An 18,841-nucleotide genomic window follows, 5' to 3' on the forward strand; every position below is an offset into this window, starting at 1 on the left:
TGACTCAGTCTTCAATATAGTTCTTATCTCATTGGGAGAAGGGAAAGGAAATAAATTAATTACTTCACATAGTTACTGACTTTTGTTTAGCTCTGTATATAGTTGAATTCTTATTAAGGGGTCATCATAGCACGTACAGAATTATTTATACTTGCTTTAATGAGCTAGAGCTGTTTTAAACCATCTTATACTTTCAATAGGACCATGACCGCCGGGTTCGAGAAGCCACACAGCAAGCTTTTGAAAAACTTATCCTCAAAGTTAAGAAACACTTGGCTCCTTATTTAAAAAGTTTAATGGGCTATTGGCTCATAGCTCAGTGTGACACGTACGCACCAGCCGCGTCTGCAGCAAAAGATGCTTTTGAAGCAGCCTTCCCTCCCAGCAAGCAGCCTGAAGCCATAGCATTCTGTAAGGATGAGATCACAAGTGTAAGTTCTTGCCACTCTTCTCTGTTTTTTTCTCAAGTATTTAAGGGATAGCAGGCATGTTACAATGACAGCTCTCTTACCTGGCATTATGACGGAGTAAGTGTGTGGAGTCTTTCCAACGGAAAATTGTCTCTAAAAAATACATATATGTGTGTGTGTGTGTGTATGTGTATGTATGTATGTATATACGTATTCACACATATATATGTTCTTACTGATTTTTTTAGAGAAAGGAGGGAAGAGGGATAGGGACACAGAAACACTGATGAGAGAGAAACATCGATCAGCTGCCTCCTTCATGCCCCCTGCTGGGGATCCAGCCTGAAACACCCATGCATGTGTCCTGCCTGGAATCGCATTGGGGACCTCTTGGTTCAACCACTGGGCCACAGCGGCTGGGCCAGAAGATTGTCTTTTTAAAATAGTATTTAACACAACTGTTCATGTTGCATTTTAAATATAATTAACACCAGAGGCCTGGTGCACCAGGGCCAATTGGGGCCTCCCGGCTGCCGACTGGGGCCTGCCTTCATTCCGTGCCGCCCCCTGGTGGTTAGTGCACATCATAGCAAGCAATCGAACTCTGGGTCTCCCGGTTGAACTCCCAAGGGGACACTTTGCATCTTAGCCTTTTATATAGCTAGATGTTGGACTGGATCTTTCTAAACTGTTTAAATTTTCCATCTTTAATTTATGAGTCTCAAACTATATTACCTAAAAAACTTAGATATATGCTTTGTAACATCTATCTACATACATATATAAAAGCCTAAGCAACCGTTACGACCGGTCGACCGAATGAGCGGTCGACCAGTTACTATGATGCGCACTGACCACCAGGGGCAGATGTTCAATGCTGGAGCTGCTCCCTGGTGGTCAGTACACTCCCACAGCCCACCTCCCACAGCCGGTCGACCAACATCCCATGGTCCCTTCCCCTGGCTGGCTGGCCTGATCCATCCTGATTGGGACTGATCGCCAGCCAGGCCGAGGGACCCCACCCGTGCACGAATTTGTGCCTCTAGTATAATATTAAAAAGTGTGCATCTAAAAATTCAATCTAAACTTATTTCCCCCCTGTATTTCCATATTAGCACATGTTTACAGATCTACCTCATCTTCCCACCTGTGGGAGTGATAACTATCAGCACTTTGAGTCATCATTTGTTGGGTCAAAAGATACGAACATGTAAAATTTCTGTAGATATTGACAAATTACCCTTCAAATGGCCATACACATCTAGACTCCTATTAACACATCTGAAAGTTTCTTCAACTCCTGGCCCACACTTTACAAACTGGTGTCAGCCATAACTTCTGCATTTTTCAGTTTGTCTGCATCTAGTACTATTTTCCTTACTTCTTCCCTCCTTTTTGCTATTCCTGAGATATGGACTGGAAAAACCAGATGACCAAGCTTCTCAGTATTACATGAAGTAGAAGTAGATGGACTGTGAGTGAGAGGGAGTTGAGGATCTAAAAAACGTGTGCTTCCGTTCATCCCTTATGCAGTGCTCCTGGGTCTTCAGAGCCCGTGTCTGTCCCTCCCTCTCTCCCTCCCTCTCTCCCTCCTCCTGTCAGTGGGTCAGCTTTCCTGTGGGTTCCCCTCGTCGCTACAGCTGGACTCCAGGGCTCTTCATGGCTGGTCCTTCCCCGACGCCTCTCCCACAGGCACACATCTGCAGCCTCCTTCCCCAGGAGGTCTCGGTCCATCCAGGCTCCATTTCTCAGGTGTGCCAAGCTTGTCTTTCTAGGCGGAGGATTTGTACCTTCAGTCTTCTTCTCAAAGGGAGTTCTCTAACCCAACCACAGGGCAAGAGACACTTGTTTATGTAAATATCAAGTGGTAACTGTTATGAAAGTGAAGTGGCATGAGTTTGGACACTAATTAAGAGTTTTAGAAAATGCGCCCTTGCTGGTTTGGCCCAGTGGATAGAGCATTAGTCTGTGGACTGAGGGGTCCCAGGTTCAATTCCAGTCAAGGGTACATGCATCCCCAGTGGGCTCGATTCCCAATGAGGGGCGTGCAAGAGGCAGTCGATCAATGATTCTCTCTCATCATTTTAAAAATATATTTTTATTGATTTTAGAGAAGAAGGTAGAGGGAGAGAGAGAGAAACATCAGTGATGAGAGAATCATTGATCGGCTGCCTCCTGCTACGCCCCACACTGAGGATTGAGCCCGCAACCCCGGCATGTGTCCTTGACCAGAATCGAACCCGAGACCCTTCAGTCTGCAGGCCGATGCTCTATCCACTGAGCCAAGACGGCTAGGGCTTTCTCTCATCATTGATGTTTCTTTCTCTCTCTTCCTTTCCCTTCTCTCTGAATTCAATAAAAATATGTAAGGTAAAAGTAAATTTTAAAAATATAAAAAATGTTTAAAAATAAGAGTTTCAGAAAATGGATTTTGAGGTAACTGATTCGGCTGTTCAGAGTTCTGTGTGTGTGTGTGTTCTGGCTCTTGTGGAACCTGTGGATGATTTCCTCTTGGTTATTCTCCCTCTCGCTTCTATCACAGTTCATTGCAGATACCAGGTCTGAACTTTCCCAAATACAAAACCAACTTATTAGAGGGGAGGTAGACAAATGAAGATCAAAATGCCAGGCGTAGACAGTGTAGGGTGTGCGTTCCAGTTCCCAGTCCAGGCCTCGGTTATGCTGTCTGCGGACAGCGTTCTGTGCTGCCTGTAAGATGAGGGCCTGGGCGATGCCGTTCGTTCCAGGCCCCTCTTCCGTTGTGCGGTGAGTGTCCCTCCGTTTCCCGGTCTGTTACCGCGGGAATGGTCCTCCACTCGGGAGGTGTGAGGACTGGCTGAGGTGATGCGGGAAGTGTGCCCGGGCTTTGTCTGGCGTGTGGAAACGCTCAGGAAATGCCAGCGCTTGTTGTGCTGGTAACGTTGACACGAGCCGGGTCCTCGCTTGTCCTGGGCCCAGAAGTCGGCAGACGCACCCGGCATTTCCGACGAAGTCTAGACCTGCCTGTGTGACGGGGCAGAGCACAGCTGTGTTCTTCTCTGAGCAGGGAGGCGCTCAGGGGGGGAGGGGAGCAGGGCCTGATTCTCGCCCGGACGTCCTGACGTCCTGATGGGGAGTCCATGCGCGGCACCGCCTGGGCCAGCGGACCCAGCAGCCAGGGCAGGAGCGTCTCGGGGCGCCTCCTCCTGATGGAAACAGCACTTGTTGGAGAAGTCACCCCAGTAGCAGCCAGTCTCGGGGACGGTAGGGAGAGAAAGTAAGTGCAAGTCAAACCTTTTAGCTTTGCTGCTTCATTTAGCTTCTTTGTGGGGCAGGGGACGCGTTGAGGTGGGGTGAGGTTTGTGCTCTACCTGTCACCATTCAGTTCCATGAGTCTCAAGGCCCGGTTGTCCCCCTGCAGGTGCTGCAGGACCACCTGATAAAGGAGACACCCGACTCGCTCAGCGACCCACAGTAAGTGGTACCGTGTAACTCGCATCAGGACTTGTCTCACTCGTGGGTTCTAAGGGGATTGCAATGTGACATGGTTAGGGGGTGCTGCGTGCAGAGATGCAGACACGCCCTGGAGTGCCGTTTGCAGGTGCTGTCCTAGGTGCTTCTCCCTGCGGTCCGTCCTGCTGTGGGAGGTGAATGATCTGGGAGCCACACATTTGGTTTGTTTACAAAGAGATGCTTTTAGGTTTTTCCCACATGCACTTCTTTTTAAAAATATGTATTATTGATTTTTAAAAAATATATATCTTTTTTTATTATTTCAGAGAGAAAGGGAGAGGGAGAGCGAAACATCAATAATGAAGAGAGAATCATGGATCGGCTGCCTCCTGCACGCCCCCTACTGGGCATGTTCCCTGACTGGGAATCAAATCGAGGCCCCTGGTTCATGGCCTGATGCTCAGCCACTGAGCCTGAGCAACACCGGCCAGGCCACATTCACCTTTTGACCATCATCGCAGGAACCACTCTCTGGTCTGGTGAAATAGTTGAAGAACTATGAATAGTTTTACTGAAATAGTAGCAAAATGTTCCCTTTACGTTTCTTATGTTGTAATCACACTGTTAAGAGTCTGTTGGGAAAGTAATCTTAGACATTTTAATTTTAAAAATGTAGTTTGGCTTATACTCAATCCTTATACATATTTATTTTCTTTTTACAATAAGAACTGTTCCAGAGGAAGAGAGAGAAGCTAAATTCTATCGGGTTGTAACTTGTTCCTTATTGGCATTAAAGAAATTGCTTTGCCTCTTACCTGATAATGAACTTGATTCTCTGGAGGAGAAATTTAAGTCTCTTCTATCACAGAATAAATTTTGGAAGTATGGAAAACACAGTATACCTCAGGTATCTTAATCTTTTTTACTTTAAGACATTTCTCTGATTTATTTTGTTCCCTCTGATCTTGCTAGTTTGGTTATGCCTTATGTTTATTGTTTATGTTTAACACTCTACAAATGTATCTCTGTGGTGGCACTGAATCACCTCTCTTACCAGATGTAACTGTATTTTCTCTTTGTTGTTTCTTATTTGGCTTCAACGTCAGAGTGAATTGTCATCCTCCTCACTCCTGGCACCTTAACCTTGTGGGGTGTACAAAGGCTCTTCTCACTGCATGTGTTTATTCTTCTCTTTCCTTTCTGTCTCCATCCTCCACCTCCACCAGCTGGCCATCCTAAATGTGCTTAAGTGGCATTGTGTTACATTCTGTTCCGTTTATTGCTTTTTACTTAGTACTTTTAAAAAGTACTAAAATACTTTAAACTCATCATGTTCCTGTATGTGTATGTGGTCCATGGCTTCTAACTGCTGCGTGGTATTCAGAAGTGGGCCTCCACTCCATTTCCCTGCTCATTCCCCCGTGACAGACACCTGGTTCCTCTAGTTCCTCGCCCTCACCGTTCTTCATTCATGCATCCTCAGCCCTGTGAGAGCTTATTTTTCTGAAAACCTCTCACTGCTGAGTCCAGAGTAAATGCATACGGACTAACTTTCTGAAGTCGTGCTAGATTGCTCACCTGAACGGCCGTTACTCTCGACTGGACCCTCCGTGCATGGAGTCCTCCACAGTCTTCTGGTCTAGCCACGACTGGGCAGCCTGCAGCTCCTGGTTGTGACCAGAGTCGTAGGCGTTCAAGTGCTCTCTGCTGGGTGACCTTTAGCATCTCTTCATCAGCTATTGATGTTATTGTGTGTGGTTTTCTAATCTGCTTTGCATCTTTTTCTGCTTGGGATGTGCTGATGTTTTCATTCTCTTGGTCTGTGTCTCATGCTCTCATTGGTGTTTTTATCTTTTTGTCTTTTCAGTCTACTTGGTGGATAATTTTTTTTGAACTGAGCTTTAAAAAATTATGTATTTATTTACTTTAGATTAGGAATTGTGTTTGCTTATTTTTCAGATCTGCTGTGCCTTTTCTAAGAGTCCTTCTTCTCAAATTTCTTTAAACTGTGTTAACTATAATAAGGCTTGTTGATACGGAGTTTGTAACTGATCATTTTAAGATTTAAAGTCTCAGATCTCTGTGTTATCTTGGGTTTCTACTGATAGCGACTCAAGGTGTCTGATTTTTGTCTGGCTCTGTTTAACGTTGTGCTGCTAGTGTGTCTGTAGGCATAATAATCCACGGCCCCACAGAGGCTTCTGCACTTGGCTCTGTGTTTCCTTCAGCCACAGGAACGGGAAGTTGAATTCTTCCTGCCTTTAACTTTGGCTTGGTGATTCCTCGTGGCTTCTCAGTCATTCGATTCTCTTAAAAATATCCTTTGACGTATTTTTCTAGTTGTTTCAGTTTTATTAATGGGAGGGTAATGAATAACCTGTCTGTCCTTAACCACGAATAAAAGCCTATCCTAGTCTTATTTGGCTTGAATTTAATTCAACTTCTGTGTTTTCTTTTAGATCCGCTCAGCTTATTTTGAGCTAATTTCTGCTTTGTGCCAGCGTATTCCACAACTGATGAAAAAGGAAGCCTCAAAAGTGAGCTCGTCTGTTCTGCTCAGCATCGATGACAGTGACCCCGTTGTCTGCCCTGCTCTCTGGGAAGCTGTGCTTTACACACTTACCACCATTGAGGTACGAAAGAGAAGTACGTTAGGTACATCCGGGAACACTTGTCTTGGAAAGAGCTTACTAGGTTATAATATCTAAAAGTTATTGGAAAAAAGCTTCTTGGAAATAAAATATTTAATCCAAAACTTGTGTAAATCATAAACTGATTATAAAATGGCAAAGAGTTTCTTACTTTCAGTTTAGCCAGTATCACTCATTCTTATGTGGCTCATTGAAGCAAGCATATCTGAATCTTATATTTAAGGCTAAATATTGCTGTTCTTTTGAGAATGCAGCTTTTATAGAAATACTTTAATTGTAAGTAATTATTTCTGATGAATATTCTGTAAGCATGTTGGATACATGATACTATATGCAATAAATTTCTTATAATTTCAGAGTTTTCGTGGGTGTTTTTTTTTTTAAAGTCAATCATATTTATGCACAGTGATTTAGGATTTTTAAAAAAATATATTTTATAGATTTTTTACAGAGAGGAAGGGAGAGGGATAGAGAGTTAGAAACATTGATGAGAGAGAAACATCAATCAGCTGCCTCTTGCACACCCTCTACTGGGGATGTGCCCGCAACCAAGGTACATGCCCTTGACCAGAATCGAACATGGGACCCTTCAATCCGCAGACCGACGCTCTATCCACTGAGCCAAACCAGTTAGGGCAAGAGTTTTCGTTTTTAATGGCAGTGGGAGATGTTAGCTTTTTTAGGTAGAATACTTGATTTTTATTTTAGAGACCTATGTGTCTTCTCTGTTAATTGGGAAAAGTGTGTTTATAACCTTTATTATTATCATCTTTCTTTGGTAGGACTGTTGGCTTCATGTAAATGCAAAAAAAAGTGTTTTTCCCAAACTGTCAGCTGTGGTTCGTGAAGGCGGTCGGGGTCTGGCCACTGTCATATACCCTTATCTTCTGCCATTCATCAGCAAACTCCCTCAGTCCATCACAGACCCCAGGCTGGACTTCTTCAGAAACTTCCTCACCTCTCTCGTTGCAGGGTAAGGAATTCAAAGTCTTGATCTTTAAAAATATTTTCTATTGATATCAGAGAGGAAGAGAGCAGATAGAAGCATCAGTGATGAGAAACAATCATTGATCAGCTGCCTCCTGCACGCCCCCCACACTGGGGATCAAGCCTGCAACCCAGGCATGTGCCCGAATCCGGAATCAAACTGTGACCTCCTGGTTCATAGGTTGAAGCTCAGCCATTGAGTCACACTGGCCTGGCTAGAGTCATGATCTTTAAAGTGAAGGAGATTTCTATTATTTTCACAGATAAGTGGAAGATATATCTATCTGTCTGTCTGTCTATCTATCTATCTATCTATCCACGAACACACACACACACATTATTGTCTTTCTTATTTAAATTTCCCCAAAATTGCTTTACTGTTCATTATAAACACTTTTCAGGTTTTCAGAGAATTAAATTGAAATTTTTCTTGGATACTTGAGTCCTTTTTCACAGTTCTTCAGCTTTACATTCTAATCAAGCTGTATTTGTTCTTAGTTTTCAGTTTAAGAATTTTATTTGTAAAAATTCATCTCCTTTTGGTATGATGCCTTTTCCATGACTTTATTTTGGTGTTTCTGCATTGCTTATATTCTTTTTTTTGAAAGAGTAAGCCACAGTTATTTGTTATTTCAGGCTGTCGACAGAGAGAATCAAAACCAGCTTCTCAGAGTGCTCAGCAGTTCTGTCTGCTTTTTTTGAATGCCTACGTTTTATAATGCAGCAAAGCTTAGGTGAGGAGGAGTTGGAGGAGATGCTCGTCAATGACCAGGTATCATAGAGTGAAAACCACCAGTGCCCCTCTCACACTGACCATGAAGAGTCCAGCTCATTGTGTCTTGTTGCCATTTCTATTGATTAGCCTTCCTCCTAAGGGTTTCACAGCTGCTAGTAGAATAGTATCATACTGTCATGCCTGAGGACTGGTCGCTGGATGTACAAGAAGATGCTATTTGTGATCTTTTGTATTAAGTTTAAATAATGCAACAGTTATTTATTACTTCTAAAATATTTACATGCATGTATATTTTTAAAAATATATATATTTTTATTGATTTTAGAGAGGAAGGGAGAGTGAGAGAGAGAGAAACATCAATGATGAGAGAATCATTGATTGGCTTCCTCCCGCACGGCCCTTACTGGGTATTGAGCCCAACCTGGGCAATGTGCCCTGACCGGGAATTGAACTGTGACCTCTTGGTTCCTGGGTCGCTGCTCCATCTCTGAGCCACGCCCGGCTGGGTCTTGTATGCTTTTGTGGACAGTTGTGCTTGGCTCTTAGAACCAGTGATGCGGCAGGTGTTGGATGTGGCTCTTCCAATGGGCAGTTAATTGATGTAACACAAGCCCAGATCCTCCTGGGCGTCTCACATAGTCAACTTCTCTTACTTTTGTAATTTAATAAAAAGGGTTCTGATTTCTGTAGATCTTCTGTGTCTTTCATAATGGCTTAGAAAATAAGAAAACTTGAATAACTTCAGAAGATGAAAACTATATTATCTATTAATGACAGTAATCTTGGTTAATCATATCATAAAAACGAAGTAATGCAGGGGGAATAGCGTGAAATCATTATGCTCTTTCTATGATGTGAAAATGATTTTCAACTTAACTCTTCAGAGTTCGGGGGGGAAATCCATGTTTTTCATTCATTAAATATGAACATTTATAATGTTTTACAAATCCCTTGTTTAAATTTTATTTCTCCTGAAAACTGAACTTTTCTGTTTCATCTTGTTTTTCAGTTGATTCCTGTGATTGACACAGTTCTCAAAGACCCAAGATTGCAAGATGGGCAACTCTTTGACTATTTAGCAGAAACTTTAAGTTCTTGGGAAGCCAAAGCAGATATGGAGAAAAATGATAAAGCGGCTCAGAACTTTGAGAAAGTGCTGCTGAACTTCTGGGGGAGACTCTCAGAGATCTGTTCCGCGAAGATCGATGAGCCAGAAGCTGATGTGAAGTCGGTTTCAGGTGTATCGAGTCTATTGCAGGTCCTTCAGAAGCCGAACAGCTCATTGAAGTCAAATAACAAAAAAGTGGGTAAAGTTAGATTTGCTGATGAGATGCCTGAAAGTAACACAGAGAATGAGGAGCGTGTCTCCTCAGAAGGGCAGAGCAGTGAGGGCTGTGAATTGGTGGCTAAGCCTCCTCCCTCCCATTCCGGCTCAGACTGTTTATCTCCGCGGCGGAGGAAACCGCTGGAAGACTTAGTCTGCAGACTAGCAGAGATGAGTATTAATTATGTCAACGAACAGAAGTCAGAGCAACACCTGCGGTTTCTTTCCACTCTGCTCAGCTCCTTCTCTTCGACCCAAGTATTTAAGATACTCCTAGGTGATGAAAAGCCGAGTGTCGTCAAATCCAAACCTCTGGAAATAGCCAAACTTATCCAGAAAAACCCAGCAGTGCAGTTCCTGTACCAGAAAGTGGTCGGGTGGCTGAACGAAGACACTAGGAAGGAGGCGGGCTTCGTGGTGGACATTCTGTACAGCGCCCTCTGTTGCTGTGAGGATGAGAAGGAGAGAAAAGACGTCCTGGATGATCTAACGGAGGTATCGCTGCTGTCAGTCTTTTCACAGGCGTGGTGCGCACCGCACTGTGACCACAGACCAGGAGCGGGGGCCCCGCCGGGGCTGTGTGGGTGGTTTCTGAGGACAGGCAGTGCATTTGTTGGCTGTGACTTGGGAAGTGTGTGCGACTTCGGCTGGGTGTTCAGATAAGAGCTTGGAAGTAAAAGGGTGAGTGCTTTCACTCCATCCGTTAACGTTGGACGAGCTAAAAAAGTGGTTTTTTTTCAGTGATGACATGGTTACTTTACGTGTATATGTTTACTGTTCCTTCCAGAGATTGTTTCTGAGTCTTTTTCTTCTTTTAGGTGGATCTGAAATGGAATTCGGTTCTTCAGGTCATTGAAAAGGTATCACAGGGATTATTTCCTTTTTCTTTGTGTATTTATGGGTATAGGAAAATTGACACCACAGTCACAATCACACCCTGGAATGTGGTCAGTTGTCTGTGTTAGAGGACCTCCTCGTTATTGTAACTTCCCATCACTGGGGAAGACGTTGCTGCTTGCCTTTCTGTAGTGTTTTTCTGGTTAGAAATATCGGGGATGGATGAACAGGCTCTGGGAAATCCAGGGTTGTTTCTTAGCAGGTAACAAAGGCAGAGTTAAAAGTTTATTTTTTAAACAACCTACAATTTCTACTCTTGCCCTAGTTACTTTTCCTTCTATATAAATGGACTGATTGGCTCCAGCTTTGGCTAGAACACATCAGGAATTTTGTTGGCCCAGCTTCCAGCCTTTGATGGCCACTGGACTAAATAAGAAATTGGTGATGAGAATAATGAAAATAAATCAAGGAACATAAACAATTTCGAAAATTAATAGCTTCAGTAGTCTTTCCTAATGAAGGTACAAATGTAACAATACATTTCTACCCCTAGAAATGTTATGACTAGCTACCTAAATTTTTTAAAACAATTTTAGATTATTTTTTAAGTTTTATACAGATAACTTTTTAATTTACAAGTGTTTTCCTATCTTTAAAAAAAATTTTTTTTTTAAATTTCAGATAGGAAGGGAGAGGGAGAGAGAGATAGAAACATCAGTGATGAGAGTGAATCATTGATTGGCTGCCTCCTGCATGCCCCCCACTGGGGATCAAGCCCGAAACAGGGGCATGTGCCCTTGACCGGAATTGAACCTGGGACCATTCAGCCCACAGGCTGATGCTCTATCCACTGAGCCAAACCGACTAGGGCATTTCTCTCTTTTAAAATTATGGTACAGCTCTGACCATGTAGCTCAGTTAGTTAGAGCTTTCCTAATAGACCAAAGTTGCAGGTTTGATTCCTGGTCAGGGCACATACAAGAATCAACCAATGAATGCATAAATAAATCGATGCCCCCCCCCCTCTCTCTCTCTCTCATATCAATAAAAAATAACTAAAAATAAAATGAAGTTCCGTTATAACATAGTGAAATTTACCACCTGAACCGTGTCTCAGTGTGCCGTGCAGTAGTGTTACGGGTACTCACATTATTGTGCAGCCATTTTCCAGGGTTTTTCATCTTGCAAAACGGAAGCTCTGCCAGTTACACAGTGACGTCCCCTTTCCCCCAATAGTTTATTTTCACAAAAGAAAAACGGAAAGTTACCGTTTTTCAGTGAGAAATGTAACTTCCCAGGCACATCTTTGCATTAGCTTATCCAGTGCCTTCTCTCCCCATAGGCGGGCTGCGTGGAGAGCCACCCTGACGAGAGCTGCTTGACAGGTCTAGAGTCAGAGTAAGGGCGGCCGAGACGCTGATGAGAGCGTGCACTCAGGCGGCGGAGGAAGGGCTGTGTGCACCAGGCACAGGTGCCGGACGGCCGTCCTCCTGGGCAGGGTTGGCCCCTCCGCACGTGCTCGCAGACAGCTTCCCGTCTCCTTGAGCTGGTCTCCTCTCTGTAGCTGCGGTGAAACAGTGAGAGGCTGAACTTCACACCTTGCTAACCGAGACACATTTTATCCCGAAGATTATTTTCTGGATTCTGGAGGATCCTGTAAACTAGATTGGTTTATTTGGTACACTGTATTAGGAAAGCCTATTTTGTAGGCTAAACTCTAGTTTCCCTTGTTTTTTATGCAACCTCATACTTTGAGCAGAGTCCTAAAGTCACCCTCTTTAAAAACTACCTGAATTTTGTATCTAGAAAGAGACCTTAGATATTTTCTAGTTTAATCTTCGTTTTTCAAATTAGGAAATAGGTCCAGGTTGATTTAAGAGATTTGTCCAGCCCTAGCTGGTTTGGCTTCGTGGATAGAGCATTGACCTGTGGACTGAAGGGTCCTGGGTTCGATTCCGGTCAAGGGCACATGCCTGGGTTGCGGACTCGATCCCCAGTAGGGGGTGTGCAGAATGCAGCCAATCAATGATTCTTTCTCATCATTGATGTTTCTATCTATCTCTCCCTTTCCTGTCCTCCCTGAAACCAATAACAAATATTAAAAAGAGAGAGAGAGTTTTGTCTAAAGCCCTAGTCCGGTGGTAGTTCAGTTGGTTGGAATGTCATCCTATCCCAAAAGGTTACGGGTTTGATTTCCCATCAGGACACATAAGTTGCTAGTTCGTTCCCTAGTCCAGGCCTGTATGGGAGACACTTGATATCTCTCTCTCTCTCTCTCTCTCTCTCTCTCTCTCTCTCTCTCTCTCTCCCCCTCTCCCTCCCTCTCCCTCCCTCCTCCTTTCCCCACCACCACCCTTTTCCTTCCTCTCTCTCTAAAAATCAATGAAAACATATACTTAGGTGAGGATTTAAAAAGATTTGCCCAAAGTCATAAAGCCAGAATAGTGGTAAAGCTTGGGCTAAAAGAAAAGCTCTGGTTATCTGCAATTTTTTTTCATCTTTATTGAGAGTATCACAGATGTCCCCTCCCCCCCTTACCTACAATTTTTTAAGTAAAAGGATAAACAGTTTTTCAGGCACTACCCAATCCACACTTGGATTTTTTTTCTCCATAGATTGCTTTGAAATGAACCAAGTTGCAAATTCCTTTCTTCTCAGTCCTTAAAGCAAAAGAAGCTCTGGGAACGTGGATCAGCTTTTGGGGGTGGATTTACACCTTTTTTCCTTGCTTCCCCACCCCATGAAAATAAACCAGATGCTGTCAGATATCTGGCCCTGGTAACTATTTCAAAGAATTTGTGGAAATATTAAGTCCCATTACTCATATTGAAGTAATTTACCATTATTACATATTAATTGTTCTTTAATTTAGCAAAATTAATGAACAAAATTGAATACCTGTAGAGCATTTAAAAAAAAGTGTCCTCCAAGTTGAGCCCTCTGTTGTTGAGCATGTCTGCAGTATTGATAGGTGTCAAAGAAGTTTAAGACAGTCTCTGCTCTCAAGGAACTGACAGTCCCATTGGAAACAAGACACACGCAGATGAAACAGTGTAAATAATAATGCAGTCCAGTAAGTGCCTTAGACAGTCTAAGACAGATAGTGATGAGCATGGGCTGGAGAGGATGGGGGGGTTCATACAGCAGGCGGGATGGTGATGAGTGGGGAAGAGGGGGTACTCCTGGTGGGGAGATGGATGAGGAAAGCATGGAGTGCAGTGAGCAAGGCCAAGTGGGAGCAGGTGACCCAGCCTTGGACCTGAGGAGGAGGAGGGGCGTGGTGCCAGGCCACGTGACAAAGGGAGGCATATGGACTGGTATAGTACTCCGTTAGGCAGATACACGTTTTGATCTTATCTCTAATCATTGCTCTAATTGTGATTTTTAGGCATGTTCTAGTTCAGATAAACATGCTTTAGTAATTTCTTGGCTGAAAGGAGATATCCTCGGAGAGAAGTTGGTAACCTTGGCAGATCATCTTTGCAACAAGGACTTGGGATCTACAGTGACTTCTGAACCTGACTTCTCAGAACGATGGGCTCTCTTAAGCTTGGTGTTATCCCAACATGTTAACAATGGTAGGCAAAACGATGGCTTTTGTCTTTCAGTAGGAATAATACCGTCACTTGGGTTTCATGCTCCTAAGTTTACATATTACTGGTTGAAGACATACTTCATTAAAATATCTTAATTTTGTAAGTACCCTAAATGTTTGCTAATCCTTGTAGCATAACTTGGATGACATTTAATATCTTTAGTTTATTATTTCTAAAGGGTTTTGAATTTAGCAAAGTTCTTCATTCTAATTTTGTAGAGCATTGTTTTTAAATTTAATGTAAAGATGCTTTTTTTAAAAGTGTATTTTTATTGATTTCAGAGAGGAAGGGAGAGGGAGAGAGATAGAGACATCAATGATGAGCGAGAATTATTGATTGGCTGCCTCCTGCACGCCCCACACTGGAGATCGAGCCCACAACCTGGGTATGTGCCCTGACCAGGAATCTAACCGTAACCTCCTGGCTCATAGGTCGACGCTCAACCACTGAGCAACCCGGCCAGGCTAGACCTGCTTTTTTACATAAGGGCTTTTCTATGTGAGAACAGATTGACTGGCTGATATGATTTTCTTTTGTCTAATACACTAGCACCTTTTTCTTTTTTTTAACACATAGAAAGACTCAAGTGGAAGTTATTCAAAATTATACTGCTAATATTTTCTATTTGTGATTATTTTTCTCTAGATTACTTGATTGGAGAGGTATATGTTGAAAGAATTATTGTTAAACTTCATGAAACCTTATCCAACATAAAGAAATTGTCAGAAGCTGAAAATATTGACTCTTCGGTGTCTTTTACCTGTGATGTGGCCTATGACTATTTCAGCTCAGCGACAGGGTGCCTGCTGGTGCCATCCTCGGAAGACCTGCTGCTCACTCTCTTTCAGTTGTGTGCTCAGAGCAGAGCACACGGGCGCCTGCCAGGTAACAGCCCACGGCTCACAGGTCCTGCTGGAAGCTCTGGCCCTGCCCTTCGCAGTGTCAGTGCCAGGCTTCGTTAACTGAGTCATAATGTGTGTGACAGTTCAGACTCTTTTGGTAAAGGGCTGCAAATCTTAAATACTTTCAGCCTTGAAACCACATTAAAGATGTATAGAGACACGATGTCTACAGTTCTTACGTGATATCAAGGAAGTCCTTTTGCAAGGGGCCCTGGTTAGAATGTTAGCCCTTTACTCAGGAGCTCTGGCAGTTTGCTTAATTTCTTCATGCCTCAGTTTCCACATCTATTAACATCTCTTTCTCTTAACACAATGTGGACCAGTAGTTTTATCGCTAGCTTTACCCAGTGGCCAGATAAGTTTCTATTGAACAAGTACAAAAAATGTTTTACATAAATGTTAAAGGGACGCTTTGAAATTAAATACCCATTGCATTTTGAAGTTATTACATGTTCTTACAAGCAAATATCTTTTTAAAGTATGCTACTTTGTGAAACACTGTTTAATATGAAAACACGAGAATTCTCATGATCCATCCGCAACGTTAATGGAAACTTTCAATCTTGATGTATGTCAAAATGAAATTTAGATTGTCTTTTTAAGGACTATATTCTGCCTTGTGTTAATTTAAACTTATTTATAAAAGGAATATTAAAAAATACTATTGATAGGGAGCCCTCCTCACCCACCCTTCTTCAGTGTAACTTCTCTATTTGGAAAAGGTATACTATTTTTCACACCTTCTAAAGGACACCTTTCTTGTAAAGAATTTCAGAACAGAAAAAAGCTAACTTTAAAAATCGTACCATTTTTTTTACCTCATGTGGCATGAGCTAGCTTTATTATTGCATATTTATGACACATTTTGTTTGACATTGAGTAGTAATTTTTGTTTTCTTTTTTAAATGGCACCTTAGAATATCTGAGGTCTGCAGTGAGTTCTTTCAGATGTTTTGTAATGATCATAGTTACTCCGGTGGGATTACAAGTTCCTGTTGACATTTTTTTTTAGACTTCCTTATCTGTAAACTGAAAAACACTTGGCTCTCTGGCGTGAACTTATTGGTCCACCACCCCGGCCGTCCAGGTCAGCAGAGTGCCTTCCTGCGCGCGTCGGCGCTGTGGCTGAAGACCCAGGCGCAGTCTCCGTCCCTGGACCTTACGAGGTGACCATGTCTGTGCTCATTTGCACAGCAGCTCTTATTACTTGATCACTGTCCTGACCTCAGGCTCCATAACTAGTGTGGGTGCCTGTGAAAAATGACTTGTTATGTAAGAAATCGATAGGACTCCCCAGAGGATTTTCCACATGGGTCGTTGTTTAAGCTCATGGAAGAGTGACTGTTGTGACAGACCCGCCCACTCCTGGCTGCTGCCGGGGCGGGTGCTGGTGCTGTCCTCTGTCTCACCTGGGCGGGTGTGACCACAGCCTCTCCTGGCTGGTCACTGATGGTTCTCGCCTGGTGACCTGGCTGGTCTGGCAGCCACTGTTTCAAGGCGTTTGCATTGCAGTGTATTTCACAGCTCAACCTAAACCCACTTATAAAAGTGGAAACGAAGCAGATGCACCCAGAGGCCTTGGGATTGAGGCAGATATTTGTCTGGTCACCATGTTCTTTTTGTGGAACAAGGGAGCTGCATTTCAGAAAGGTCGGATCTGAAGTAGGGCAGGTCCCCTGCGTGCTGAGGTGCAAGTATCACTCAATTCAGTCATAAATGTGGGACTGCGTCCCCAGGTGCCTGTGTGTGTTGGGAGGAGGGGCGTGGACAGGCCGCCTGCATGTGCTTTGCTGGTAGTTGAGTTCAGGTAAGCTGTTTCTGCCGTGGGCTTTCACCATGTGTCAGTCAGCATCACTGCGCAGCTGAGTTCTCTGCGTGACTTTCAGCCTCCAGGGACTCCTGTCTGCTGTGGACGACTTGCTGAACAAGCTCTTGGAGAGCGAAGATCCTTCCGTCCTGGGCGTCTACATTGGGAGTGTGATGCCGGACCCCAGGGAGTGGGAGAAGATGAGACAGTCTCTGCCTAAGCAGGTGTGTTTGAGGCTGGAGAGCATTCATCGTTCTGAGGTTTGGATTTTATCGAGGTTAAATGTATTAATTTCTGGCGAAGAAAAGCAAGTGAGATGAGTAGCTCACTTCGCTCTTAATCCTCTGAGTGCTCTGTATTGTATGTGATGTCTGTAGGGTCTGCACAAACATGCATGTGAGAGGCTCCTGTAGCAGAAACCAAAGCTTAGGCTTCTGTGGTGGTGCTAATAACTTCATTTTTGAAGTTATTTTAATGACGATTTGAATATTCTGATAACTGTATTTTTGTTCCCTGTCTTAGTTGTATACTTGGTGGTAAATAGAATATGTAATGACTTTGTGTATAATTTATATTTTTACAGTGGTTGCATAGACCTCTTTTAGAAGGACGACTGAGCTTGAATTATGAGTGTTTCAAAGCAGATTTTAAAGAACAAGATATAAAGAAACTTCCTAGCCATTTGTGTACTTCGGCATTATTGAGCAAAATGATATTAGTTGCACTGAAAAAGGAAATAGTTCTAGAAAATAATGAGCTTGAGAAAATAAGTAAGTATATGTGAGCATAAATACGAATTTTGAAATACTTTAGATTATACTGCGATTTAAATCCTTAAAGAATCAAGAATCTTCAGCCCCTAATTAACTCTTTTAGTAATGAGAAATGTGAGGTCAGTTAAGTGATGAATGTTAAGTTGCAAGTTGGGTGGAAACATGAAATCGTGGCTCTCAACGCGTCGGGTGTTGAGCGGAATTTGGTGTCAGCACACTTTTCGAGCCAGCAGGACAGAGCATCCGCGGACCCTGCGTCCTGCGGCCGTGAGGACATGCTGGCGAGTCTGGTGGCTCACGAGGGCCCTGACTCTGACCTGGTATGTGGACTGCTGTCCCTCTCCGTTGGGCTGAAGTCCTTTTCCTGGCAGGTGGGCTCCCAGGGTGTAGAATCGCAGGTCCCTGGGACCTGGACAGGGTGGCGCTGGAAGTGGAGGTCCTTTCCAGTTCCTGTGTTGGCTCGTGGGCAAGCCCTCAGCCGGGACCTCGCTGGGTGGAGGCTGTGCCTGAGGAGGCAGCAGAGCACTGGCTGGCCAGCCCCACGTGCTGTGAAGGGCAAGGAGATGAGCACACAGGACATTGCTCAGAGCAGAACTGGAAAGTAGAGCATCATTTTTGTGATCACTTATTTGTGTTAACTGTCACTAATTCCAAACTGACAACATCATGTATTCAATCTTCTCATCAATCCTATCAGTTAGATGTGACTGCTTTTCTTATCTTTTTTTCCTAATTTTTAAAAATACATTTTTATTGATTTTAGAAAGGAAGGTAGAGAGAGAGAGAGAGAGAGAGAGAGAGAGAGAGAGAGAATGAGAGAATGAGATCAATGATGAGAAAGAACCATTGATTGGCTGACTCCTGCATGCCCCCTACTGGGGGTTGAGCCCATAGCCCGGGCCTGTGCCCTGACCAGAAATAGAACTGTGACCTCCTGGTTCATAGGCCCGATGCTCAACCCCTGAGCCGTGCCGGCCAGGCTGTTTTTCTTATCTTCATTTGCTTAGAATTACTTAGCTGGAAAAGGAGAGGATTAGATTTTTAGCCAGGTCTCTAGCCTTCTGACTTCAAAATCCACATCATACCTAGATTTATAAAAGAGAGTTGTGACTAAATGTATATTAAAAACCTACGACATGCCAGGTTTTGTGAAAGATACTCTCTCAACAGTCCTGTGAGGGAGGTTGTAGTTTCCTAGTTGATAACTTTGTGGACAGCCCATTGGAAGACAGCCCCATCAGTCGCCGAAGCCCCGCCCCCTGCTGCATCCTGCTGCCCATTCTTAACACACTGGCCGGAATGTCTCCCTTAGGCCGTGGATCCCGTAGTTGTTCATCTGGTAACGAAGGTTTCTGTCACATTTCTAACTGTCCACAAAGGGATGAA

General features: G+C 43.5%; 1 protein-coding gene across 13 annotated transcripts in view; it reads left to right on the forward strand.

Annotated features, from left to right (window-relative positions):
- The window catches only part of LTN1 (listerin E3 ubiquitin protein ligase 1), a 51,283-nt gene that overhangs the window by 7,516 nt on the left and 24,926 nt on the right, over nt 1-18,841 (forward strand). For 12 of the 13 annotated variants that reach the window (XR_004973978.1, XR_004973979.1, XR_004973981.1 and 9 more), the window contains exons 4-16: nt 201-431; nt 3,811-3,863; nt 4,569-4,749; nt 6,302-6,475; nt 7,276-7,466; nt 8,117-8,252; nt 9,226-10,035; nt 10,359-10,400; nt 13,766-13,955; nt 14,619-14,858; nt 15,888-16,041; nt 16,762-16,906; nt 17,266-17,452. Coding sequence is in view for 9 of the 13 variants with exons in the window: in XM_036348939.1 (XP_036204832.1) it covers nt 201-431; nt 3,811-3,863; nt 4,569-4,749; nt 6,302-6,475; nt 7,276-7,466; nt 8,117-8,252; nt 9,226-10,035; nt 10,359-10,400; nt 13,766-13,955; nt 14,619-14,858; nt 15,888-16,041; nt 16,762-16,906; nt 17,266-17,452 (2,734 nt within the window). In the remaining 4 variants the exon portion in view is untranslated. Of the gene's footprint in view, nt 1-200; nt 432-2,739; nt 3,667-3,810; nt 3,864-4,568; nt 4,750-6,301; nt 6,476-7,275; nt 7,467-8,116; nt 8,253-9,225; nt 10,036-10,358; nt 10,401-13,765; nt 13,956-14,618; nt 14,859-15,887; nt 16,042-16,761; nt 16,907-17,265; nt 17,453-18,841 lie in introns of those variants that run through there. The other variant, XM_036348947.1, reaches the window with a different exon arrangement.

The sequence above is a fragment of the Myotis myotis genome, unplaced genomic scaffold (genome assembly GCF_014108235.1).
Source record: "Myotis myotis isolate mMyoMyo1 unplaced genomic scaffold, mMyoMyo1.p scaffold_m19_p_2, whole genome shotgun sequence".
Lineage (NCBI taxonomy): Eukaryota > Metazoa > Chordata > Mammalia > Chiroptera > Vespertilionidae > Myotis > Myotis myotis.